The sequence below is a fragment of the Penicillium angulare genome (genome assembly GCF_028827245.1).
Source record: "Penicillium angulare strain IBT 27051 chromosome Unknown utg000004l_segment0_segment0, whole genome shotgun sequence".
NCBI lineage: Eukaryota > Fungi > Ascomycota > Eurotiomycetes > Eurotiales > Aspergillaceae > Penicillium > Penicillium angulare.
This window is the reverse complement of record NW_026623163.1, coordinates 1,311,069-1,336,503: the sequence shown is the minus strand read 5'-3', so window position 1 is coordinate 1,336,503 and position 25,435 is coordinate 1,311,069. Positions and strand designations below refer to the sequence as shown.

The 25,435-nt window shown below is 45.8% G+C and overlaps 10 protein-coding genes across 10 annotated transcripts; 3 read left to right on the top strand and 7 right to left on the bottom strand.

Annotated features, from left to right (window-relative positions):
- Positions 1 to 72: 72 nt before the first annotated feature.
- N7478_004439 (uncharacterized protein) lies at positions 73 to 1,551 on the bottom strand (the record flags this gene model as incomplete). The annotated part of the gene is made up of 1 exon (XM_056920653.1): positions 73 to 1,551. The coding sequence occupies one exon, from the start codon at positions 1,549 to 1,551 to the stop codon at positions 73 to 75; it is 1,479 nt and encodes a 492-aa protein (XP_056778690.1).
- Positions 1,552 to 2,353: 802 nt separating this feature from the next.
- N7478_004438 (thioesterase-like superfamily-domain-containing protein) lies at positions 2,354 to 3,517 on the bottom strand (the record flags this gene model as incomplete). Its single annotated transcript, XM_056920652.1, has 3 exons — positions 2,354 to 2,748; positions 2,969 to 3,389; positions 3,461 to 3,517. 3 exons carry the CDS (start codon positions 3,515 to 3,517, stop codon positions 2,354 to 2,356), a joined length of 873 nt encoding a protein of 290 aa, XP_056778689.1.
- Positions 3,518 to 4,333: 816 nt separating this feature from the next.
- Positions 4,334 to 4,859, bottom strand: N7478_004437 (uncharacterized protein; the record flags this gene model as incomplete). The annotated part of the gene is made up of 2 exons (XM_056920651.1): positions 4,334 to 4,745; positions 4,804 to 4,859. The coding sequence occupies 2 exons, from the start codon at positions 4,857 to 4,859 to the stop codon at positions 4,334 to 4,336; spliced, it is 468 nt and encodes a 155-aa protein (XP_056778688.1).
- Positions 4,860 to 5,443: 584 nt separating this feature from the next.
- Positions 5,444 to 6,577, top strand: N7478_004436 (Zn(II)2Cys6 transcription factor domain-containing protein; the record flags this gene model as incomplete). The annotated part of the gene is made up of 1 exon (XM_056920650.1): positions 5,444 to 6,577. The coding sequence occupies one exon, from the start codon at positions 5,444 to 5,446 to the stop codon at positions 6,575 to 6,577; it is 1,134 nt and encodes a 377-aa protein (XP_056778687.1).
- A 1,328-nt stretch (positions 6,578 to 7,905) lies between these two features.
- Positions 7,906 to 8,907, top strand: N7478_004435 (uncharacterized protein; the record flags this gene model as incomplete). The annotated part of the gene is made up of 3 exons (XM_056920649.1): positions 7,906 to 8,186; positions 8,239 to 8,470; positions 8,530 to 8,907. The coding sequence occupies 3 exons, from the start codon at positions 7,906 to 7,908 to the stop codon at positions 8,905 to 8,907; spliced, it is 891 nt and encodes a 296-aa protein (XP_056778686.1).
- A 203-nt stretch (positions 8,908 to 9,110) lies between these two features.
- N7478_004434 (uncharacterized protein) lies at positions 9,111 to 10,066 on the bottom strand (the record flags this gene model as incomplete). Its single annotated transcript, XM_056920648.1, has 4 exons — positions 9,111 to 9,280; positions 9,349 to 9,780; positions 9,844 to 9,951; positions 10,000 to 10,066. The coding sequence occupies 4 exons, from the start codon at positions 10,064 to 10,066 to the stop codon at positions 9,111 to 9,113; spliced, it is 777 nt and encodes a 258-aa protein (XP_056778685.1).
- A 1,655-nt stretch (positions 10,067 to 11,721) lies between these two features.
- N7478_004433 (uncharacterized protein) lies at positions 11,722 to 15,791 on the top strand (the record flags this gene model as incomplete). The annotated part of the gene is made up of 13 exons (XM_056920647.1): positions 11,722 to 11,805; positions 11,861 to 12,140; positions 12,194 to 12,427; positions 12,476 to 13,194; positions 13,250 to 13,412; positions 13,462 to 13,797; positions 13,855 to 13,978; positions 14,030 to 14,101; positions 14,157 to 14,207; positions 14,261 to 14,947; positions 14,999 to 15,082; positions 15,136 to 15,510; positions 15,563 to 15,791. 13 exons carry the CDS (start codon positions 11,722 to 11,724, stop codon positions 15,789 to 15,791), a joined length of 3,438 nt encoding a protein of 1,145 aa, XP_056778684.1.
- A 208-nt stretch (positions 15,792 to 15,999) lies between these two features.
- On the bottom strand, positions 16,000 to 18,900 carry N7478_004432 (beta-glucosidase; the record flags this gene model as incomplete). Its single annotated transcript, XM_056920646.1, has 6 exons — positions 16,000 to 16,233; positions 16,295 to 18,351; positions 18,409 to 18,461; positions 18,532 to 18,576; positions 18,632 to 18,771; positions 18,841 to 18,900. 6 exons carry the CDS (start codon positions 18,898 to 18,900, stop codon positions 16,000 to 16,002), a joined length of 2,589 nt encoding a protein of 862 aa, XP_056778683.1.
- Positions 18,901 to 21,804: 2,904 nt separating this feature from the next.
- Positions 21,805 to 23,289, bottom strand: N7478_004431 (uncharacterized protein; the record flags this gene model as incomplete). Its single annotated transcript, XM_056920645.1, has 1 exon — positions 21,805 to 23,289. One exon carries the CDS (start codon positions 23,287 to 23,289, stop codon positions 21,805 to 21,807), a length of 1,485 nt encoding a protein of 494 aa, XP_056778682.1.
- Positions 23,290 to 24,288: 999 nt separating this feature from the next.
- On the bottom strand, positions 24,289 to 25,165 carry N7478_004430 (uncharacterized protein; the record flags this gene model as incomplete). The annotated part of the gene is made up of 4 exons (XM_056920644.1): positions 24,289 to 24,512; positions 24,562 to 24,688; positions 24,801 to 24,973; positions 25,048 to 25,165. 4 exons carry the CDS (start codon positions 25,163 to 25,165, stop codon positions 24,289 to 24,291), a joined length of 642 nt encoding a protein of 213 aa, XP_056778681.1.
- Positions 25,166 to 25,435: the final 270 nt, after the last annotated feature.

The window sequence follows — 25,435 nt, the reverse complement described above, 5'->3', positions numbered from 1 at the left end:
ATATTCAACACACTAACATCAAATCCACAAAGAAATAAGGAAAAATCAAAAAAAGAAACCATCGAAAATTATCTATACAGCTCGATTGCTTTCCATGTCAGCCACAATACGAGCAAGTGACTCGGATTGATGCTTCTGAATATCAGTTCTCGTTTTTTCCCATTTCATCATCTCATCCATCTCTTGATTCTCATAACTTGGTTGTTCTCCCTCTTCCTGGTTCTTCTTTTGATCAGAGGACAAGTCTCCAGTGGACTGGGTCACAATGATTTTTGGTATGGGCTTGCGCTTGATACTCATCGAGCTTGCAGGCATCTCCGCAATTGGTGTCTTGTTTTGTAAAGATGAAGATATTGGTTCAGCAGGGAGCTCGAACATGACTGGCAAAGAAGCCGCTGCCTCCTCGTCGGCAGGAAGCTCCGTGAATGATTTGACTGTTGGTCCATCGACTGGAAGCTCCGACCGGTTGATTTCGTAAGTGCTGATCGGAAGTTCTGCAACTTTGACCGCAGGGCTGTCCATCGAAAGCTCTGCAAATGTATCTTTCGCTAAATTAACGGGAGACTTCGTTGCAGCTTTATCCACATTTTTTAAATGGCTAAGGACCTTCTCAAGTCGGCTTTGATATAGGACCAGACGAGGGTATTTGTCCCGGGCGCGTGCACAATCATGTTCCTTCCAGCGCTTGCGGCTAGAATAATTGAGATTGTGTTTCTTGCGCTTTTGCAGTACGAGGCGGTATGGCTCGAGGATTTGAGACATCCCTTCTACTGACTCTTCTGTGTCTGTGACGGTTGTGTTGATCCAGTTGTGTTCGATGTCACCTAGTTGAGCAGAGTTGGAGTCTCTTAGTCCTCTAGCTTGTTGCAATTGAGAGACAACCATTGAAGTCAACTCAAGCAGAGCCTTGGTCTGCGGAGTTCCCTCCTTTCGCTTTTTTATATCAAGGTCAATCGGGGGTGGCTTTGATGGGGCATCCGATTCCGATCGCGTTGTTAACGATGATACTAATGAAGGTACCGATGGGACTGACGGTTCGGACTGGGAAGACTCCGACGTCTTTATCGATTTTCGTGATTTCGATAATTTCGTTGATTTGTTCGATTCTGGTGATACAGTAGGCTGAGGTGGTTGTGCGGAGGCTGGGATCTGAGAAGGTGGTGGCGCTGGCGGGGGTTGAGATTTTGAGAGGGGTTCCGTTGAGGTTGAGGCAGGCTCAGCTGCTGGTAGATCTGATGTAGATTTATTTTCGGTGCTCTTGTCTTCGCCGGCCGTGATTGACAGCTTGTACAGCTGGTCTGTGGATTGGGATAGCATATTCGCTGAACGGACCAATCTCTCGGCAGTTGACTGAATATATCGGTTTTTTGAATTTGTCCATGAATCTGAAGAACGATGCCAAGCTTCCATCGTCTTTTGTTGGCATTTACCCTTCGAATCCGTCCACATATGCGAGGACCGACGCCACATATCGCTGGTTGACTGCTGCAACTTGATCGTGGATTGTTGCCATGATTCCGCTGGTCGGGCTCGCGATTCGAGTGGTGCCATGTCGTAAATATAAGGCCGCGAGTGTGATTACTGGCGTCGCATGAAAAAGGTTGAACTCGTGCACAATTCAGGGGCCAGGAGAGGCGGTCATGACAGGGGGAGCTTGAAGTTTGAAATCTCACAGGTGAAATTTCTCAGGCCGCCCACCAGGGCTTGCCTGTTTTATAAAAACATGAATTCTTCCACCGATCTACATACTCATTCTAGTGCTAGGGGTGTGCGGGCTGTCTTTATTGTATTTCTATTGGCTGAAACGGAGGCTGACGCACCTATTGGAGGCTTAAGGCTGACATATCGGTCAATGCAGCCCGAATCTATGCCAAGGTTGGCGTAGCTCGGGGCCAAAAGTTATATTAGATCCACATGTCCGATTTTATTGGATGTTCGTATATTTCGGACGAAGGCAGCTGTTGCGTGCTCCTCATTATCTCCGCAGTTACTATTTTTAATCCCGTGAAATGACTCGCTAGGACCCTGAAATCTTGGAAGATACAGGGTGCCAGCTCACCCCCTCTGTATAATCTTGGGAGTATCATATTCGACCAATCTGGAAGGCGTTCGGTCTACTGGCTTGATGTCATAACGCAAATTCTTGTTTTGAGATTCCGCGGGGTCTGCTAACCTTTTATCTGAGGAGCGGGTTGTATGCTATTGTTCTTTTCTACTTGGCCCCCAAACCCCCGACGGATCCCCGCGGAAATTTTCAACAAAATAACCAAGCCACCATCGTTATAACTTCGGCTCACTATTTTTATTGACCGGCTTCGCATCTTGTATGAGTCGCACGACGCCCTAGGCAAAGTTAGTCCCTATCAAAAATCGATAACCTTCGGATCAAGGGCATATCTACCTCTTGTACACATGTAGCAATTAACAGCCCACTTTGAGACCAACAGCTCTGATAGACCAAGCCTCGCCCTTCGCCTGCCCAGGGACTAGACATCTCAGAAAGCATCCAATCGTCGGCACGGAATGATTCTTGGTGGTGAAAATAAATCGAGTGAGACAAACTGACCATCATGCCCATTTGCTCATCGATAGGCGATAGAGATTCAAAATCTACCATTTCTTGCTCCGCCAAACGACGAAGAAACCTCGCTGCCTCCTTACTTTCCTCGTCAACCCCATTTTCAAGATCTTGGATCTTGTCGAATCCGCTGGCAGATGAATGACGAGGAGCTTGATGGGCTCGAGCCACTGTCCCGATAAAAAGACTATCAGACATGTAAGCCAATGCACATGAGTGCATCGAATGGTTTTCGGGAGTCGATATTTTGGCCCGAGCTCTCATCCATTGTCGAAATTTTCGGTCTTCTGTTCGGCAGCTAGATTCTGTTTCTATTAGCTGAAAGCTCAAGTGTGGTCATTGAAATTGACCATTTTCCATGCCGTCATTCCTTTGAGAGCGCGCGCATACCAAATGAAAGAGGGATTCGTATTGTCTCGAATGGACGATCTGCATCCCATAGTTTGTCATTGTCGTATTGAATTGTTGGGGGAACAAAATCTAGCTTCGGAATGCTATGAGTAATATGCCTCATGCTGGTCTGTGAAGATCTCATGAAACTGATTGTTGCTATGAAGATGAGACGTGTCTCTTGCTTAGCATGCACAACCTGCGTAATTCGATCACCAGCGTCATGAACGATTTTGACCTCATAAGTGACTGGAATACCGCCTGCCCCTGCAAATATAAACAGACTATGCATGCTGTGAACTATGAAATCGTCCGATATCATGCGCTGGCTTGCAGCCAGACTGTGGGCTATCAAGGCACCCCCGTAGACACCACGCGCCCCAGGTGGACTCCAGAGCGGACATGAATTTGTGAATATATTCTATTTCGGCAATTAATGTTTGTTCTCAGAGACTTCTAAAGTGTAAAAACCTTGCTTGCGCTCATACTTACTCCAGATTCATCGCTGAGCGGGGTAACCTCAATGATGTTTTCGATAGGAGATTTCATGATTCGAAGATCCCTTTCCTCAAAGTAATGGTATCTTGAGAATTCCTTTCTTTTGTAAGATCAGATCTAGTATCACAAAAAGAGAAGCTTCAAAATGTACAGTCTGCTGTTAGAAATTGAGTTGTACAAGTCAATTATTCAGGGGCCGAGGCTTGTCGCATAGCCCTCGGCCAAGATCGGCCAAAAACAATTGGACCCGTTTCCCTTATCCGCACTCACACCCTTCCATTATCCAACCAATTCACTTCGTACAATTTGAGAGATAAAAATTGGGTATTTTTTGAAAACTCATATAAAAAAAAACTTCAAGTACAGAAGTGGCATCATGTCGCACGTTCAAGTCACAACATTCTGAATCGAATCAGGCTATGCAGGGTTCTGGCGGCCTCAAGATCGGAGGTTTGTTAGTAAAAGCCATATAGCCCATAATATATGAATAGAAGGGCGTTATTGGTTAAGCTTCATCTCTGCATGATTCAGGCCAATCGATCTCTGGTGAAGAGTAATCCTTCATATACAAATAAATTCCAATAAGCGGGTCCAGCGTGTGACCACTTGTCCAAATTTAACGTCCATTCTTTCAATTTTACGTGTGTTTGAATGGACTAACTGCAGATGGGTGAATTTTAAATTTGGCTGAGAAAAGAACAGTATACATATATGAACAACCTGGAAAGGCACATAAAATCCTAAACCCGATGCAAAACATAGCGGAACAGAACTTAAAGCAAGAACACTCTCATGAAGCCCTCGTATTATCTATCTCAAGTCAAATCAGTAAACAGGTCGTTTTGACTTCGTCATAATGCATTTCCTTTAGTTCTGTTGCGGAGGCTGGTGTTGCTGGTGTTGCTGGTGCTGCTGGCCTTGATGGTGGTATGCGAGCGATTTCTCATCGCGGTTTTGAGAGCTCTGATGGGCGGGATGTGACTGGTATGGAGGAGGCGCATTTGCTGATGATCGCCCGGCACCCATGGGGGCATCCAGTTCGACACTGCGACTGGACTGTCGCGGAGGATAGCCACCGTTGCCGCCGTAGCCACCACTGGCATAAGCTGGGTAGCCACATGCTGGATCATAGGGTGGGTGCCCTTGAGATGGAGGTGGACCACCATAATGAGGCTCGCCATACATTGGTTGTGGTGGGTACCCAGCTGGAGGGTAGTAGTAATTGTTTTGAGGAGGCGGAGTTGAGTTCGACGATGAGTTATTGTTATCTTTGTTGTGCCTGAAACTCATAATGTAAGCTTCAAGAAGAGATATAAAGCTGACATCCAGGAACTTACTTTGAGCCCATCTTGTAGGCAGCACCTCCAATAAGAGCAGTTCTGATGAGACCCATGATAGCTGTTCGATGCGAAGTATTTGGGGTGGAGTGATTCGTAGGAATTGAGGTTTCAATGTTTGATTTGTGAATGCGGGGATGTGAGATGAGAATCTTCGATTACTACGTTATGAAGGTCATATTTATACTACTGAGAATTGCCAGTGCCTTACTATAATGATAACAGTCCACGGTAATTAGCGCAACTTCAAGGAAACCATTGACGGTGAAAGTCTCCACAGGATTAAACCTTAAATGAAAATAGTGGCTCATTCAGGCTTGAAATGGGGGACAACCCGATCCCGAAGTGCTCATTGTGGGGCTTCGTGGCCTATAAGCTTTCATTATCGTGGCTGAGATCCGCCACTGACCTAGCTGATTCCGCGTAAATTCAAAGACAGCATCTTTCCCGAAACCGAACCTCCCGAAACCGAAGTTGCCAAAACACTTCATCATATTGCACTGCCGCGCCACACGGCCCGAATATCAACTCTGCACTAGTATGCCCCCTCGCCTCAATCACCGTAAGTCAACCACAGGTTGCTTGCGGTGCAAAGCCCGGAAAGTCAAGGTAGGCAATTCCGATCTTTCGATGAGAGAAAATGGGACCAACAGGGACACAGTGTGACGAGAAGCGCCCACAATGCAGCCATTGCAATAGACATAATATAAAATGTGAATACCCATCATTGGCCACTAGAAACTATGACCCGACACATTCTAAGAGGTCAAATGTCCCTTTGCATCGGCAGCATGAGAGCCCCCGGCCTGAAATCGCGCCACATGGCGGACTGGCAGTTCTTCAAATGCGTCTCATGCATCATTGGGTAACATCAACGGCAGCGACTATGAGTTCCGCGCAAATCCCGGCCGTTCACCGGGTATGGACTGTGGTCGTGCCCGAAATGGCTTTTGATTACGAGCCACTTCTCCACACAGTGCTTGCACTAAGCGCTGCGCATCGCATCATTTTGTGCCCTGATCAGGCAAATTCTCTACGTCCAATTCAGCATGCTTACATTGACTCGTCTCTTCAACAACACCGTCCCGTTACTGCTCATCTGGATGGCAGTACCAGCGAGGCAGTCTGTGTAAATGCCATTCTACTTTCCTTCTACACCTTATACCTACGGTCGGAACCAGCCTCTGATTCCTATGAGCCCCCATTTCTGTGGCTATCTGTTGCACGTGGAATCAGGACGATCTTAAAAACGGTTTATGATCAGCTTATCGAATCAGATTCTAAAATAAAACCCTTTTTATTGGCCAAACCTATGGTCTTTCAAGGTGGCTTGGACATGTTCAAACCATCTGTTAACCCATTTCAATATATTCTTGAATATGAGAGAGAGATCGAGGATATCGACGAGAAGACTGAAGAGGCCTATTCAAAAACCGTTGAGTATCTGGGATACATATACACTGCTTCACAGGCCGACGAGCCTGCGTGGGTCCAGCGAAAAATATTTTTTGGATTCCCACCCATATCTCCTCGACGATTTAGTGAGCTTGTAACCGAGAGACGGCCACGAGCTCTTGTGATTTTGGCGTACTTATTTGCGCTGGGCAAAAAAGTGGACGATGTCTGGTGGTTTCGTGGAATTCCTGAGCGAGAAGTACGTGGGATCAATGGCATGATCCCTGCCAATTGGAAATGGGCCATGTTTTGGCCACTGAATCTTATCTCTGAGAATCCTGCGATGACACCTAGTGGGGCTACCACGCCGGGCGTTTGAAGAGTCCCCTCATGTTACTTAATTTAATTACACAACATAGCTCAGCGCTGAAAAATCACTCTTTCATAATTTTGTTTACTGGGAATACCCTGTATGGCGGAGTCGATTTGTCGCGGCCCTTCTTGAGTCCTCGAGTGCTCACGTATATTTTCGTTTTAGTACAGTACATTGAAGGACTCGCTGGAATTTATAGAGGGATGAAGGTGTTTCTCGCATGTTAAGAGAGTTCGAAGGGTGTAACACAATGACAACAGATATTCCCGTGGACTGCTGACGCAAGGAGAAGGAACTATTTTAGAGAGGCTGCAGGAGAAATGACACACGATCTAGACTCAAGCACAAGTTCTATTTTTTTTCTTCTTCTTCTTCTTCTTTATTATTATTATTATCCCTTCGCATGGTAACTAACGAAACGATTGCTGTATGGTAAGCTATATCAGATTCGAGACCACCCAGGGGCGTGACATCGTACTTATTTCAAGTGATTGATCGCTCGTTCTCGGTGTGGGATTTCAATATTCTACGGAGTTCTCCGGCATTTTTTCTAGAATCAAAACTAGGAGTGCAACAAGTTCGTACGTCAGAACGAAGTGAGTGATTTCATTGATAAGCTCGACACGGATCGGGACAGGGGGTCTTTACTCAAGCGCCCCCGCCAAGAAACTGGGGATAATCTTCGCCAATGCAGGTAGCCATCCGCTTCATATGGTTGGCTAGGAAGATTAATGTGAAGGGGGGAACATTCTCCCATTCCCCCCCTTTGTAGCCTGGCCCCGGGGATCTTGAATTAGACCAACCAAGCTCCTTGAAGACCCTGAGGGTCGGGTCTATTGGCCCCCATGAAGATGCGGCTTGACTTAAAACACTGGGCCCATAGCCAATGAAGCCCCTCGATACCCTTACATACGCATTTACCCAAAATACTAAACTATTCATGGTGATATTGTCCCCACATTGCACACAATGATTTGTTATCCCCCACTTCAGCCTTGAATGATCGTCACGCAAAGTTTTGATTCTTGGTCGTCTTCTTCCGATTCAACAAATCAAAAGCATCTACGACATTGTAGACCCACAAGATTATTTGAGATGTTTACAAAGGGGAATTCAAATTGCAATGACGGCGTAACACTCCTCACTTTTAAATTCTGAAGACTTTTGATTCTTCTACCCCTGCATACTACCCTGTCAGAGAATTTTCCCGTCAAGTCGTCCCTCAAGAAGCAGGCAGGCCTCTTCGTTGCATTCCTTAATGATTTGATTGCATTTCATCTCGCATCCTCGATCGGCTTCTCTCTTTACTCGATCTTCTACCAATCTTTTACACAATGGGCTTCACCCCGCCAACTGAAGAGGTCGCGTTGGCCAATTTGGTCTTCTTTGGGATCACAATACTTCCTGTTTGTTACTGCTTTTATATGCATAGGCTGAATGGTATCGGTCCTTGGCTTAATGGATTAATATGGAACACACTACGACTTGCTGGTAATGGCATTGCATATAAAGCACTCGTGACAACGGGATTGCCAAATATTATCACTCCTCTCGTCCTAGATGGGTGCGGTCTTTCGCCATTTGTGATTATGTGCTTGGCTTTTATGAAGGAATGGTGAGCAGTCCACTTCCGTGTGTCTCGATTGATGCTAATAGGATCCCGTTAGCAATGTTTCTATCCTCAAAGATCTTCCATGGTGGGTCGGTCACTGGGGCTTGCTGATTGCCCATGTATTATTGATTGTTGGTCATGCCGTTGGCATGGCAGGTCTCGCACGGCCTATCCTCTTGAAGGCCGGCTTTATCGTTTGGATCAGTGGGTGGCTTTACACAGGCTTGATGTTGGGAGGAAGCTGGTTCTCAGCCGCCAGTAAGCGAAGGCTTCCTGGTGAACAAATAGTAAGTGGCATGGCGACTGCGAAACATCGTATTCTCGCTATGAACTAACAATATCAAAGTTATTGTATGCTGCCACCATCGCTTGGCCTCTAGTTGGAGTCCGTCTTATCTATGTCACCTATGACGGCTACACATATGGCTTTTACGACCAGGGCAGTATTAGCGTTCAAGCCGTCTGTGGACTGCTTCCAGAGTTTCTGTGCATGACTATCTATCTGATCGCTGGTATCTGGACGCGGCATTTGTCTCTTGATCATCAGAGGCTGCGTCGGGAGGCGAGAGCAGCCAAGAAGCAGGGTAAAGATTTTCGGGATAATAGAAACGGGTCTGCCTCGTCAAGCACCGGGCCTTTGGACAAATACTCATCCCGCCCTGGCTCCGGAGATCTCCAAAAACCTGCAGTTGTTGAAAGTGTGACAAGAACAGTTGAAGTATAAATAATTTACTGTGATTTATTGTTATCTGTCTACATGATCTTATGCCAATGCAAAATTTATACATAAGCTCAGAGTGCAGAGATCTGCGATCGTACTTATTTGCTTTCGTCGAGTACATCCATATTCAACATCGAAGCCAAGCGTTACATTCGTGCAAAGTAGAACAACGGGAATGGCGAGTGAGATAAGCCTGTTGTTCTCGATCAAGCCTTCTTTTTAAGCACGCCCCAGACCCTAGGCAGAGGACTAAATTGTTCATCGGCTACTACAACTTCATCGGGATTCTCCCATTCCCCAGCTGCAAGTATATCCGGCAGGATTTCCCGAGTCAGCTGACAGCCAATAAATGTGCTCCATGCAGGGTTCAAGCAAGCTATTTTTCTATTAGCTCCTCCGCGCAACTTTGATGGCATCACCTTAGACGCGATACTCAGCACATACCTTGGGACACGGCCGTAAGTCTGTCCTTGTTCTTTTCATGCTCCCAGAAAATAAAGCTACCACCCGGTTTCAACAACTTCCATACTGCCTTCATCACGCCTTTGACATCTCCCACGGCGCATAATACCTGAATACTCAGTATAGTATCAAGACTGCCCTCTTCAATCCCCTCTTCTAACAAGATATCGCTATCTTCAACGCCACATTCAAGAAGCTTGTACTTATCCTGAAGACCAAGCTTTTTGGTCTTTGCGGCGATCTCGTCACCATAGCAAGGATTAGGGTCGACGGCATAGATAAATTCCACAAGAGATAGATCGAAGCGGTGGAGTTGATTACCTGGTCCGGGGCCAAGTTCAAGAATATTGCCTTGTGCGGAGCTAACAAGTGAGGGGACACAGGTCGTATCTTCATAAGCGATGAAGCCGCCCGCTAAGTATATGACTTAGTATCTTCATATAAGCAGAGGTATTTGGTTAAGGATAAGGAATTCACAGTTTTTAAGAAATAGATCCGCTGTAGCGATATTGTGAATTCGACGAGGATATTTCAGTGTGGCGAGTCCATCTTTACGAATGGCTTCTTTCAACGTGTGGAAGTGTACTAGTTTGGTTAATTAAGATGTATTGATATCTGGAACAATGAACTCACGTTGAATAGATAGCCAAATGAATTGAAGGGGCCGCAAGATAGCGTTAAAGCGGTCTTTCACACCCATAGTGCTTCGTGTATAACATGTCAGGACAACGAAAATCAGTCTATTTTTGTGAATGGTAGTGATGTATGAACTTACGCAATGCAATTAAAAATTCGTGTGGACAAATGTAAGTTAAGCGAGGCAAAATTACCTGATGGGGATCATAATATGAGAATATTGACCTATGTCAGATATGGAAAAGAGGGGAGAAAGGAAAAGAAACAGATATGAGAAACGTGTGTGTATAGTGTGTGGGGCACGTGGTGATAATATCAATCAATTGATATTGCTATCTTGCTTCGTCATCACGTCAAGATATCACGTTACTTCCATGGTTGAGTGGATATATGGGAAAACACTATAAGATGGACTATATGATTTTCCGGGGTTACAGCTGACAGGCTGCGATGACTCAAAGCGAGTCAACTTCACTCAGTGCAATCAGGTTGCGCATTAATTTGCGCATTAACCAGTCAGAGGCTTCGGCAGGCAGGAACCGGACCCACATTCGCAAGGCAACATCATGATCTATCCGCGCCTCGTCTTACTCATTTATTGGACCCTTTCTGAGTTTCAGTGGCTTTCATATATCAGGTTGTGTTCTCCAGATTCCTGGCCATTTCAATGGAACTAAATCTTGAATAGCGCCAATTGATATGCCGATTCTCAGCTTGGGAATTCCATGTTCCGTGGCTGACGAAGATACCTTCGGCCCAACAGTGAACAACTCGTGTCAGCATGGCTTCGATTTTACGCTATTATTCGAAGAGACAATCCTGACACTGCTTCCCCTGACAATATTTTTGGTTATTGCATCACTTGAAATCAGGAGACTTCATCATGCTTCCGAGAAAGTAGAGCGCTCATGGCGCTATGCGGCTAAAGGGGTACGATGACTCGATTATCTCAATAACAGCTATGATGTTGACTCAATTATAATTAGATTTTCCATTCAATGCATATCGCTCTTCAATTTATCATCTTGGTATTATGGTGTCAATCGTCTACTTCAAAAACTAGAGCGACCGTGCCAGCAGCAGTCGTATCTCTATCCGCATCCCTCTGTGGCCTCTATTTGTCTCATCTAGACCACTGCCGATCACTACGTCCTTCAACAATACTCGGGTTGTTTTTAAGCTCTACTTTGCTTTTTGATTTGCCTCGTATTCGGACTCTGTCATTTCTGCCTCAGAATGAAACGGTGACGTTTCTTTTCGTTACCACATGGGCGATGAAGGCTATTATTCTCACGCTGGAGTCAACCGAAAAGAGATCTTTATTGAAAAAAGCCTTTGCAAAAAGTGCATATGAAGATACAAGCAGTGTCTTGAATCGAAGTCTTTTCTGGTGGCTCAATATCTTCATGTGGAAAGGATCGAAAACTACTCTGACAATTGACGACTTGCCTGTCTTGGATGAAGACGTGAAGGCAGCTTCAAATCCCGAAGATCTTTTGAATAGATGGAACAAAGGTGTGATTGCGCTCAGAAATTGATTTTCATTGGATATTGATGACTAACATTGGATATTCAGCTAATAAACATGGGCCGAATGCTTTGCTATGGACTATGATAGCTCATTATAAATGGGCATATTTCGCGGGCTCATTGCCTCGTCTGGCTTATACTGGCTTCTCATTCACGCAGCCATTTCTTGTTGAGCGAGTTTTGAATTTTATGGAAGAGCCAGACCATGTCAACTCAAAGAACTATGCAAGGGGTCTCATTATGGCATATGCCATAGTCCATGTTGGTATTGCGGTATGTTGAAGTTCGATGGGCATATGTCTAGGCAAAATTCCTAACGTGATTACAGATAACATTTGCTGTTTACCAGCATAAAATCTTTCGTCTAACAGCCATGGTCCGAGGTAGCCTAGTGAGCCTGATATTTGACAAGACTTTGCGTTTGAATACATCTTCTGTATCGGATGCTACTGCAGTGACCTTGATGAGCACTGACATGGAAAGAATTCAAAACAGCCTCTTAGAGATGCATGAAGTCTATTGTAACTTCATAGAAATTGCGCTAGCACTATGGTTTCTCGCACGTTTACTCGGCATTGCAACTATTGCATCTTTGTCGATTGTCTTAGGTAAGTTGCTTCCATGGATTATTGTCTCCGAACCCACAATTGACTTCAAATAGTTTGTCTTGCTGCAACTGTGCCACTGGCAATTGCTTCTGGCAATGCACAGGGAGAATGGCTGGAGTCTGTTGAAGAGCGTGTTGCGGTGACTTCGAAGGTTCTCGGAGTTATGAAAAACATCAAAATGACAGGCTTGACAAACGTCGCAGCACGCACTCTGCGGAACCTACGATCAGATGAAATAAAGAGTGCAATACCTTTTCGGCTCTACAATGTCATCAATATCACAATATGTAAGTGAAGCACTTCTTTGTGTGGTTGTCAACTAACAAAAAATGCAGCATATGCCTCTTTGGCACTATCTCCTGTATTTGGTTTTGGAGTCTACATTTTTTTGGCTCGGGCGAATGACACAGCAACTATCACAAATGGACTTGCTTTCTCAGCATTAACTCTGTTCTTGCTTCTCGATATACCTATGGTTTCAATTGCTGATGGGGCAGAAGATCTCATCGCAGTTGTCAACTGTCTTCAAAGAATTCAAAAATATCTACTGGAGACAGAACGTACGGATCATCGCTCTATCGCCTATCCTGAAGAGCGCCCATTGATTAATTTGGATACCAATGAGGGTGGCGAGAATGGAGTTTCGCCCTGTGCCAAAGCCCGTGGCCTATCAGTATCATGGTCCATTGATGATGAGCCGATACTTAGTGATTTGAACTTTGACATCGATCACAACAAGATTACAATGATTGTCGGTCCAGTCGGATGTGGAAAGTCAACATTGTTAAAGGTGCTGTTGGGGGAGGTTCCAGAATGCTCTGGGCTTATATTTGTGGCATACCAGCACGCCGCCTACTGTAATCAATCACCGTGGGTTACTTTCGGTACTGTTCAGCAAAACGTTATTGGCGCATCTCCATGGGATCAAATCTGGTATGATCGTGTGATTCAAGCATGTGCCTTGCGGCTTGACTTGCAACAGCTTCCGGCAGGAGACCAAACAAAAGTTGGAGTTCAGGGATCAAGACTCAGTGGTGGTCAGCAAATACGGGTGGTAAGTTGAAATTCATGGATTCTCTCAATCAATTTTATAACTAACTCTGTGTCAGGCTCTTGCGCGGGCTCTCTATTCCAGGGAACCTGTTCTGATATTGGACGATGTTTTGACGGGACTTGACCGCGAAACGGAGAGCTTCATCCTGGAGTCCGTGTTTGGACGGAACGGCTTATTAAAACAAATTTCTCGAACCGTTGTACTTGCAACAAATTCTGGTGCGTGCCATTTTCACAATTAACAAGAGGGTTTCTGACCATTCAATAGCCCACCATCTCTTTTACGCTGATCATATCATTTCAATCGACTCGAAAGGGAAACTGGCCGAGCAAGGGTCTTACGAGGCCCTCTTTGTTGCTCGAGGTGCTGTTCCATCTATCTCTAACCAACCCGACGAGGAACAAGTCCACAGAGAACCAGAGGTTCTGTTTGACGAGGAAGCTCTGCAAGAATTGCATTTGGAAAATGACGAGATGGATCACGTCAGCCGACAGACTGGGGACTTTTCCGTCTACCTTTACTACTTCGAGAAGATCGGGTGGCGTTTGATGACTCTTATCGTGGCAAGTTCTGTCATGTTCACCTCTGGGTTCATCTTTCCTCGTATGTTACTACCCTTGACATGTTCATGCTTGTCATAAGTTGCTTACATCTTTATAGAAATTTGGCTTCAAAAATGGACCCAAGCAAACGAGCAACACCCTAACGAAAATATCGGTTATTGGCTCGGTGTCTATGCCGCTCTCGGCGTTTTTACGCTTTTGGCAGCTTTTTTTGGTAGCTGGTATGTAGACCATGAGTCTATTATTAATTACCACAATGTTGATTTTAATAGGGTCTTCGGTATGGTTATTGTTCCCAAAAGTGCACGCAAGTTCCATGAAGTCCTGTTGGAGACTACGATGAGGTAAGTGTCAATGAAGCATTAGACGCGACTGTACAATTCGGTTAACATAACCAAGGGCAACAACTTCCTATCTAACTTCGACGGACATCGGAACAACGACAAATAGGTATGGAACATGACCTCACTTGATGAGAAAGACAGCAGCTAATACCCCCATAGATTCAGCCAAGATTTGGAGTTAATTGACGATGAGCTCCCTTCGGCTCTCGAGTTAACAGTCAACGCCATATTGAGCTGTATCTTCGAAGGCTTTCTAGTCTTCGTGGGATCCAACTACATAATCGCAGCAACAATCCCTCTCTGTGCTTTAGTAATCTACTACGTTGCCAGATACTACGTCAAGACATCTCGTCAAGTGCGACTGCTAGATATCGAAACCAAAGCTCCCCTTTTCTCACATTTCCTCGAGGCGTTGAGCGGCCTAACAAGTATCCGCGCTTATGGATGGACTGAGAATTATCAACTACGAACTCAAATTGCCCTTGATACATCCCAGCGCCCATATTACATGCTGTCCTGCATTCAGCGCTGGCTCGGCCTTGTTCTCGACCTTATCGTTGCGGCTATTGCGGTCCTGGTTGTTTCAGGCGCCTTTGCGATGAAAGGAAATTCCTCGTTGAATCTACTCGGAATTACACTGTTCAATATTGTTAACTTCAGTTCAACTTTGCAAACACTTATCAAGGAGTGGACTGGTCTTGAGACCTCCATTGGGGCGGTTTCCCGTATCCGCTCATATGTGCGGCAAGCAAAAACCGAAGATCTGGATGGTGAAGTCGGTGTGGTCCCAGGATTGTGGCCACTGCATGGTAATGTTGAGATCAGAAATGTGTCTGCTTCATATGAGTGAGTAGAATAATAACCAGTATGGCTATAAACGGAACTAATATTTTCTAGTGGATCTCCGGAGCCCGTTCTTCGAGGTATCAATCTCAAAATTTCCGGTGGCGAGAAAATTGCACTGTGTGGAAGGACTGGAAGGTGGGTTTTCTCACGCAATATCTGTGTTCTGCATCTAACATTGGCATGTATAGTGGGAAATCATCGCTGATTTCAACGATCCTACGAACGCTCGAGATCGACAGCGGTGAGATCTGTATCGACGGGGTGGATATTTCCAGAATCCCGCGATCACACATTCGCTCATGCTTGAATACCATTCCACAGCAGGCTTTTTTCTTAGCTGGTTCAGTTAGGCTTAACGCAAACCCCCAAGAAGATGTCTCAGACGCCACTATCATCGAAGCGCTAGAGGCAGTCAACTTATGGACTTATCTCGAATCGAAGGGTGGCTTGGACACAGAAATGACCGACGAGTTACTATCTCATGGCCAGCAGCAACTTTTCTGTATGGCAAGAGCCCTCTGCAGATCTAGCAAGATTGTAATTATGGATGAGGCTACGAGCAGGTTTGTGCATTCGAATCTTAAACTCGCTGTACAGAAGCTAATATTGAGATAGTGTGGATTCTGAGACGGAAGTTCTCATGCAACAAGTTATTAGAACTCGATTCAAAGACCAAACTCTCATTACCATTGCTCATAAGCTGGACTCTGTTCTTGATTATGATACGATTGTTTTCTTGGATCATGGAAAAGTGATTGAATTCGATACACCACAAAATCTTTTATCGCGAGAAGACTCGGCATTCAAGTCTTTGTATGATAGTCTTCGGCGGCGACAAACCTGATAGATTTGGTCGGTTAGAATAGATATATTGATTTTGTCGCGAATTCGGTCTTACATTACGTTTCAGGCTACATTATGAGGACAAATTTTTAGATCAAGAACAGAAATGTTGTCATTAAAACTATATGCAATAAAAAGTAGATCTGTACAACTTAAGAAAGGGAGCTCTTTCATGAGTCTTGCTTCTTTATTGTAACTTGATTGTGCTCCTATTGAACACGAGGCAAGTCGGCCGAAAGAGGCAGCTTGCGGGATGAGTTACCAACATACACCTTCTTCGCGTGATCAGTGACAACCCAGTTCTGGGCTGGGACATCCCAGCTGGACAAATCACGGCGGGTCAGGGTAGCGGTCCACTGGAGCTTCTCGCCAGGGGCAATGGTAACACGGTCGAAGGCACGAAGGACCTTGGGTGGGTCGTTGGGACCACCGAGGGAGACGTACTATAAATTAGGCTGGTTAGTGGCTGGTGTATCAAGGACGTATTTTAGATAAGAAACTCACAAGCTGGGGAACTTCATCACCAGTCAATTTTCCAGTGTTGGTAACAGTGGCAGTGACCTGGATGAGATCCTCGAACAGACCAGAGTTGCCACCATTGGCACCGCTAGCGGGTAGAAGGGGCTGAGCAGAGCCATTGGTGGCACCGGCAGGAACATACTCATCGGTCTTCTCGCCGTAGTATGGGTCACCGGAAGACTCCTTCAGGTTGGTGGAGTTCAACCAGGGGTAGAGGTATTGGGTGACGCGCTTAATGCCGCTGGGGAACAGGTACTCGGAAACAGGGCCAACCTTGCCCAGTATAGGAGCAACCTTGGTCCAGCCGGTCGTCTTGACATACTTGTCGGCCTTCAGAGACTTAACTTTCAAGTCGGAAAAAGCGAAGTCGGTGTAACTCATACCAAAGCCGAATTCGTAAACAGGCTCCACCTCGTCCTTGTCGAAGCGGCGGTAGTCAATATAAACACCGTCGGTGAAGTCGTCCTGAGGAGCGTCCACGCCGTTGTTGGGCTCAGTAAGGATGGGAGCTCCGTAAGCCTTGCGGGACTTGCCCCAGGTGAATGGGGTTTTAGCACCGGGGTTGACGCGACCGTAGAGAACGTCCACCAAGCTACGGCCACTCTCTTGGCCGGGGAGACCAGCCCAGAGAATAGCGGTGATGTTGGGGTTCAAGTACCAGTCGTTAATCAGGACAGCGCTAGGGGTGTGCATAATGACAATGGTGTTGTTGCAGTTCTCGGAGGCAGCCTTGATAACCTGCTCGCCATTCTTCCAGAGAGTCATGTTCTTGCGGTCACCCTCGTTGCCGTCAACGTTGATGAAGCCCTCGCCGGAGTCAGCGTTCACAAAGACCAAAGCAGCGCTAGATTGGGCGGCAATAGCGGCGATTTGATCAAGAGCACCATTGTCAGTCACAGCGAAGACATTAGTCTGGCCATTGCCGTAGTTCAACACTTCGTTCTGAATGGCCTGCTCGGGAGTGATCAGGTAAGGGAAGTTAGCAGTACCACTGCCCCAGCCCATAGCCAAAGTGCCGTTATCGCAGCCACGGTCGGCGCAGCCGTTGGCGCCGTCAGGGTTAGATCCTGCATCTTCGCCTAGAATTCCGATGAACTTCTCATTGTGAGTCAAGGGAAGACCACCGTTGTTCTTCAGGAGAACAGTGCTGTCCGCGCCGATCTTGCGAATAACCTTGGCGTGGTCACGCTGCACATTGACACGCTCGTTAAGCTTGACGAAATTCTCATTGACAATGAAGTGCTCATAGCCATACTCGTCGCGTGTCCAGGAGCTGAAGTTGGGAGGAGTGCGGTGGCGGTCACGGCCGACCTTGTAATAGGCAGCCATAATGCGAGTAGCCATGTCGTCAATTCTCCATTCGGGGATAGTGTTGTTCAGGACGGAGATGGTCAGGTTTGTACCCCAGAAAGAGTAAGGGCTTCCCAGAATCACATCACCGGGCATTGACATATCCAGACCAGCAAGGGCATCACCAACACCACTGTGGTGAGCACCCCAGTCACTCATGACGAAGCCCTGGAAGCCAAGCTCGGACTTCAACAGCTTGTTCAACGTGTAGCTGTTGGAGCACCCATAGCTGTTGTTGATCTGGTTGTAAGAGCACATGATGGAGCCAACGCCAGCACGCACGGCATCGACGAAGGGCCAGAGGTAAAGCTCGTGCATGGTAGTATCGTCGATGTTGGAGCTGACACTCTCAGTGATGTTATATCCGTATCCTTGAGCTTCGCCAGCCTGGCGGAAATGCTCCTGTTCGTTTCCGATAAAGTGTTTTGCGCATGCAATAATACCAGCATCCTGCATTCCCTTGATGGTCTCGGCCATCATAACACCAGTGAGGACAGGGTCAGGGGAGAAACCCTCCCAAACGCGACCACCGTCAGGGTTCTTGCCGAGTGGGCCAGCGACAGGACCCAATTGCACATCCACACCCTTGTCCCGATGTTCCTCACCCATGGCCATACCGCGAGCGTAGGCCAGTCGCTTATCCCAAGTAGCGGCAACATTGATACCCGCAGAGAAACCGGAGTTATAGTCGCCTGTTCAATCGTTAATTTTCGAATCATCGTGTGGTTAGGTAAGATAGCTCCACATACTGTCACGAATGCCGAGGGGTGAGTCTTGCATGCACATGCCCCACATCCCAAGTCTGTAGCATATTGTCAGTCCGCGTTCTTCATGTGTACCACGCGACTCTTTTCTGGTATATTAAGCCTTACCTTGGAATCCCACCAGTTTCTCCGACACAGCGTTCTTGTTCCCATCTTGAAATTGTTAGTTATTCAGTAATTTTGCGAGGCTTTTTCGTGAATAGCATACCCAGCACCGGTTGTCAAGTTGACTTTTTCGGCCAATGTCAAATTAGAAACAAACTCGACGGCGCGTCTATGCGCCTCGGTCCAATCGCCAGCACCAGTCATCCATGGAGACGGGTAAAAGGGAGGAGAGTATGCCAATTCCTTTAGTACAGAAATTATTAACAACCTGGGCGAAAAAAAGCGGTATTAAAAATCATTTCGAAATGTTACCTTGGCACTAGCGACCGAAGCTGCACCCAAGAGGGTGGCTTCCAGCAAACCAAACTTCATGGTTGCGGTTTAAAGGAGAAACGAGTGAGATCCAGGGTCTCAAAACAATGAGGCTACTGAATGACACGGTGGGGATGGCGTAGGAGAGCACGGCTTCAAAAAAGAAGAATCCAGCCGTCAATGGGGGGAACCAGGCCAAATTTAAATGGTACCTGAGCTATTATTTACGGCAGACAGGGGAACATCCTATTTCGTAAATGCCCCCGCCCGGATTCCAGCACGGGGAAGCTGGGAAGTGTGGAAGTGTGGAGAAACCAGTAAGGATCGACAAATAGTCGGATGGTGCCTAGGGGCGTAATGCGATGTCCAACCCCATTTACTCACTCATTTTGGGCTTTTGTTTTTTTCTTGGCATTGGGGCACGCGATGGATCAGATCTACTGATTTGTTGATGCGTGTTCTCGGATTTTCCCCTTTGAAAGGGAGAAAGCAATGCGAGTGGCTGGACACGCGAGGAGATGCTTAAGTATGGACTGATGGACCCTGAAGCGCGTTCAAGGGGGAGGAAGGACTGGACTATGTTGATCCCTTGTATGCAGTCTTATCTTTACCACTTCAATGCTACAGTATACAATCTTTAAAATCTAGAAATTAACACGAACAGATCTCCGATTCATAATCCATCCTTCTCCATCCTAAGCAGCCAAGCTCTGGTGCCCGGGTAATGCTGTGCCGGACACTCTCCGCCTAAACCTCGGGAGCATACCACCTTCACCGCGCCACTCCTTGGCATACCTTCAAGCTCCGCTAATTCTCCGCCTCCCTTCACAAATTCCAGGAATGTTCTTGACAGCGGGTATATTATCTTCCACATTCCAAGGAGATTACCTGCTGCAAGGATGCGAGAAGAAAATACTGTATGTGTGCTCTCTAGACATCCGTCTTTGAAGTTTGCAAGAAAAAGTCTTGTATACCCAACAGATCAAAAGTGCCCAGATGATCTTCATTGATTTTACTTCATGCGGAAATCTCCGTAAGCCGTCATGGATATAGTTATGTGCACGATCCAAGCTCTTGGAAGGCGGGGCAGTAAGCATCGGCATGGAATACGTAGTATTTTCCTCCAAGGCTTCAAGTTGTAATTCCGGGTCCTCCTCGGGCGAGTCTAGTGGTTGAATTGATCTTCCGCTACTGTGCTTATGGAAGGTGGTAATGCTAGCGCTGACTCATCATACTACGTCAATATATTTATATACTACTATGTGTCAACAATTTCAAGCTTCAAAATTGACCCCCATGGATAACGTTGTCCGTCACACAATTTCCGGTTTGTATTCCGGTGTCCACCCGTGTCCCGGTGTCGGCGTGAAGTTGTGGAGACCGGGGTGCCGGGGTTTGTTGATGCGGGGCTCCATGTTTTAAGTTGCAGGCCGAATGTCCTCGGGATGAACTTGAGGAAATTCTAACTGTGGCGCCACATTTTGGACCTGTAGAAACACTTATTAATACTTCATAATGAGCCATAGAGAAGATTATATTGAGTTATAGGGCAATCACCATAATATAATAAGGATTTGATCTTCTTGTATTTGCTTTGGTATACATTCTGCTCACTTTGCTGGGCATTAGTATGAAGTCACTACGATTGATTCATGTTATAGCTCGGGCTCGGGCCATCGTCGGGCCAGCCCGATCCATTCACGGCATAAAAAATTTGCCGTGAGGTTGCCGACAAGGCCCAGTGTGTTTTTAAGATATGTAGTTCATGCTCGAAAATAGCTTCCATTGAAAGCTGTCTGTGATTTAGATAGCACATTCCACACTGCAAGCTTAACGCTGATAATCTCGTGAAAATTATTTTCTTCGCTATTAATCATTATTATGTTTAAAGCACATCGCATACGATTGTTAAATCTCCGATTATTTTCCCACCTTACTGTAATTAGTCGGACATTTGCTCGGCACAGAGTGGAGCGGCCTCCAAATTCCTCGCCTAAATTTCTCCGATGTACTGTATTCGTGCACGGCACACTCAAGCTAGATTACTCTGGGGTTACTCCGCACTAAAGTTTTTTTGATTGCGTGGTATCCACCACGAGTTTATTACTTAGGATTACTGGGCAATTTGGGGATATCCGGTGACGCTGAAGCCGATCTTTGCCTAATTGTGTAATTTGAAAGTAAGGTACCGGAGTCTGTCGCGAGGAAAGGCATTCGCTTTCCTCTTTCACGGGTAAAGTGACATATTGGTCTTTTCGATTGGGTTTCAGAACTTCAACTTGAATATTGTCAGGCAAATAGTTTAGAATCTGACTAGCCATCATAGTTTGGGAAACTGCTACCTCTTAAGAAAAGAAAGCTGGAAGAAATCAGCATTTACTCAACTTACCACTATAATTGTTGTCTGTGCCCAGAAGCTATATAGTTGGATTATAAAAATTCCTGCTTGTCAACCTGAAGATATACCCTTTCAAGTTCAAGTTCTTCATTTATTTTATTTTATTCTATTCAATGACCATCTACTCCATCCATGGCCCCAGGATTCACTACCTATATGTTGAAGAGGGGAAATAGGTCTATATTGGAGTACTAATTAGAAAAACCCATAGCAAAATATTAATATCTTTCTCTAGTCAAAGCAGGAAATTAGAATTGCAGAACACAAGTAAAAGAGTATAAGAAGTGTATATTTTCTAGAACTTATCGTAACGCGATGCTATATAACTACAAGAGATGAAAAGGGGATAATAAATCCGCCACCGCAAGGGTCATTTCTGGTTGGGTGGAGGTTTTCCCCATTTAAATATGAACCAAAGGAGAAGCATAATAGCCAGAACTGAAAATACCAGATATGGACTTCACGAGAGGATTCAGCAATATTTCTCCAGAACTCATCAGTCAGATCTTTGTGAGCATCCTCTTTTACAAAGAGCCCCAGTCTACATTGCCTAGTTGACCTTTTCATCAAGAGTTATCAGCACACGAGAAGACGCCTGATATGTCACCATCATCATATGCAGCTTGGATACTCAGCACAGTCGCATAGGTACCCCCGACAATGATAAAAGCTCCCGTGATAATCATAAACCATGCAATAGCAAAGGCGCAAGCCTCTTTTTTGCCACGCTTAGCAGCGGTGAAAGACCCGACTAACCAGTCCATTGTCGACTGACTCTCGTCAAGAGATGGTGGAGTCTGGCTCTCCACAGCCTTGATGGGCCTCTTCGAAATGAAAAAGAGCACCATGAATCCGGGAACCACGTTCGTGAAAATTGGATTGAAAAGTGCTCCCACCAAACTAAGGAAATCGCCGAAGAATGGAATAACATTAACGACTATAAAACCAAAAATAACAGTGACAAAATTTGATGAGGCCCATACAGCCCAATGCTGAGCTGTATTTGATTGTAGATGACGGCTTCCACGGAGGATTCTCACAAAAGAGTACTTTGCGGCAACATGGCTATATAGAACAGCTGTGACCACTAATCCCGGTAAGGCGATGCCGTACGATATCTTTTCAATCAAAATACCACCGGATCCTAGAGCTGGACTGGCAATGTAGCGGCCAACTTTGCCATATATTATTGAGGCGATTATGATATTTGTAAGAATGATGAAAATTTGGCCACATAGTAGCGACCGGGTAAAAAGATGCGGTTGCTTCATTTCGGCAGAGACCGAGAAAAATATGCCTGAGCCGCCCACGGCAAATAGCTGGTTCGCGACGGCAGACATTGCTTGGTAAAACGTCGTCTTCGGAAAGGCGCGAATCTCGAGGTCAATTGGGCCAGTTGCAGGTGCCACGGCTGGTCGATCTTGGGTAAGGCATGCGATTGCAGTTGTCCAAATTGACAAGATGATTCCAGCAACACCCAGCCAGCTTATCCATGATACCTTCTCTAGGGATCTAAATCCCGTGCCAATAATAAAAGACACTGCACATATCACGGCAAGGAAGACCATAGTACATGCTCCATGATTTGATAGAGCATTGAGGGCCACCGACACTGTCAGCATTCCAGCACCAGCCACCAAAGCAACATAGATATAATAAGCGACTCCAATGAACTCGCGGGCGAACTTTCCAAACAGTAGCTCCGCTGCGTCACTGATACTATGCATATGTGGAAAATACTGCCTAGCATTACCACAGACATACCCAGCGAAAGTGCAAATCAATCCCAAGGTCGTGAAGCAAAGTAGTCCTGGGAAGAATCCCAAGACATGAAAAGTCGACGGAAGGCTAAGGGCGCCAAGTCCAATCTGCAGCTTTGTGACTATAATCGCAGCCCCTTGCCATGAGACACCTCGAAAGTCAACGTCGCCATTTTCAACGTCAAATAAATCACCCGGGGCCTGTGTTGCAGGTTTATGGGGAGTTGCCTCAGCTACTGAGCCGATTTCAGGTTCATCGTGTTGGTCAATCATCTTTTCTGTCTTCTCCATGATAGAAAATTTGTCTATGAGAGCTGAAGGTTGCAAGGAAGTGGGCAGGTAGAATGAAGATTAGATTTTGGATTAAACATTTGGAATGGAGTTTTGGAAAGGCTTCAAGCCCCTGAGCTTCAACCACCTTATATATGCGGTCATAATATGACGATAAGTAACCGACGACTACTATTGGACGTTGGCCAAATGGCTTATCATCTCGGACCGGTCCAGTTTGACCTTCGAAGGATGCGGGGTGCAAATCTGGGGTAATCTCGGACGAGGGAGTTGACATCAGCGTATGTTATCTTTCCTGCTATGCCTTTGTACAATAAAAAAGGCGGTCAACACATCCACACGGTGTGCTTATTGCAATTAAAGCCTTAGGCCTGAATGATCACTGTTCGTTCCCATATGAGAGATGGGGTATCTCAGAATTGTCTCTTAGTTCCCAGGTAATTATGCGGACTGGGGCTAAAAATATCATTGGACTAGAACTGAGTGCCCTTGCATGGACCTACCCTTGCGAGAACGAGGTAAAGTTCAACGACCTTATCAGTTCAGCCGATTTTGTGAAAATTGTCCGAGCGCCGGATGTCTTGCCGAAGATTTACAAGGAAAGGAATCCCCAGATAGCTTTCCAGCAAGGCTCGGATACCTTTCCAGCGAGGCCATCTTCGTGTAGGTGGTCAGCCCTCACCGAATATGACGTGGAGGGACGGTTGGGTGGGTCAGATACATTCGGCCATTCCTTATGTTCCCATTTTGCTCTGTCCTATCTCTTTGTCAGACGAGGCAGTACCGGCGCTTCCGGCTGCCAGACAATTTAAGCACGATGCGACCGTTACACGCGTCAAGGTCATACATTAACAGTTTAAAAACATCAAGAGATTCATTTGGCGGGACTATATGAGTTCCGAGATATTCTCTTTCTATATGGTCCTCGACTTCAAGAGTGCGAGAACCTCTCATTGAATGATCACGTATTGAGTAATGACGTATTGAAGTGCTCTTTCTTCACGCAATTGTCAGCTGCAAGGTCCAAATTACTTTCCATAGTCTTTCAAGTTCCAACTTCTTAAAAGATGCCGCAGCATTGCCTTGAGATATAAAGGCGTTCAGAAGATGGCAAGTCAAAGCATAAAATCGGCAGTTAACCTTCTCTGGGTTAATTAAAGCAAATAGTGTGAGGAACGATGTTGCGAGAAACAGGCATTCTGCATCGAAAGGCAAGAAGCTATCTATTTTAATGTGAGAAAATCCTTATTATTATTACCCCGGGCGGCATACTTAGCTGCTGGTGTTTCTCTAACGCGAGCAAGATAGAGATAATGTTACTGGCTGACTTTGCTGCTGCATCAAGGAACTCCTGCAAAAGCGTTGAAAGCAATTCCTTGCCGTAAGGGAGCGGTGAATACTTCAATCTATATAAGACGATGGAGAATAGGGTTGATCTGGCAGCAAGGACAAAGCACTGGCGGGTGTTAAAAGGTAAGTCAATGAAAATCAATCGAACATTGTGAAGATACCTGGTTGTATGCTAGCATTAGAGATGCAAAACATCGAAACGTCTGTTTCTTTGGATTGAGAACCTGGAGAAGATTGACTGATTCGAGTTCTCGGCCCATTGCTGCAAGCTGTTTCAGGGTTGAGGGTAGTTTTTCAAAATTCAGCAGCAATTTCTCGTCGGAAAACTGTTCGTCTAGTAATGACATATAGAGGTTAGAAATCCCAATGTTGCGGTAACGTCAAAAATACTGATTAGCTTCAGCTTACCGTTTGATATATCACTTAGTAGAGATATCAACTTCAGATAAATCCCCATCATTCCATGGTAACCCTCAATGCATCCTTGGAAATTGCCCTGCAGGCCCCAGGACAAGGGTGACGCCATCTTTGTCACAGAAGAATAATAGACGCTCAGAATATGTATAGTAACCAAAGCTCTGTGACATCGGGGCGAAGCTTTCCGAACTGCCTGGCAGTTGAGTGTATCTTGCAAAAGATTACGAGATGCTGCAAATTGGCATGCAGCCTTGATCTGAGCGACACGGTTCCGGAAGTCAATATTCGAATTTCTTCTGTCGTTACAAAAAAAGAACACAGAAAACAGAAAACAGAAACAGAAGGTATAGAATCCCAACTTACATGTGAGAACGACTGA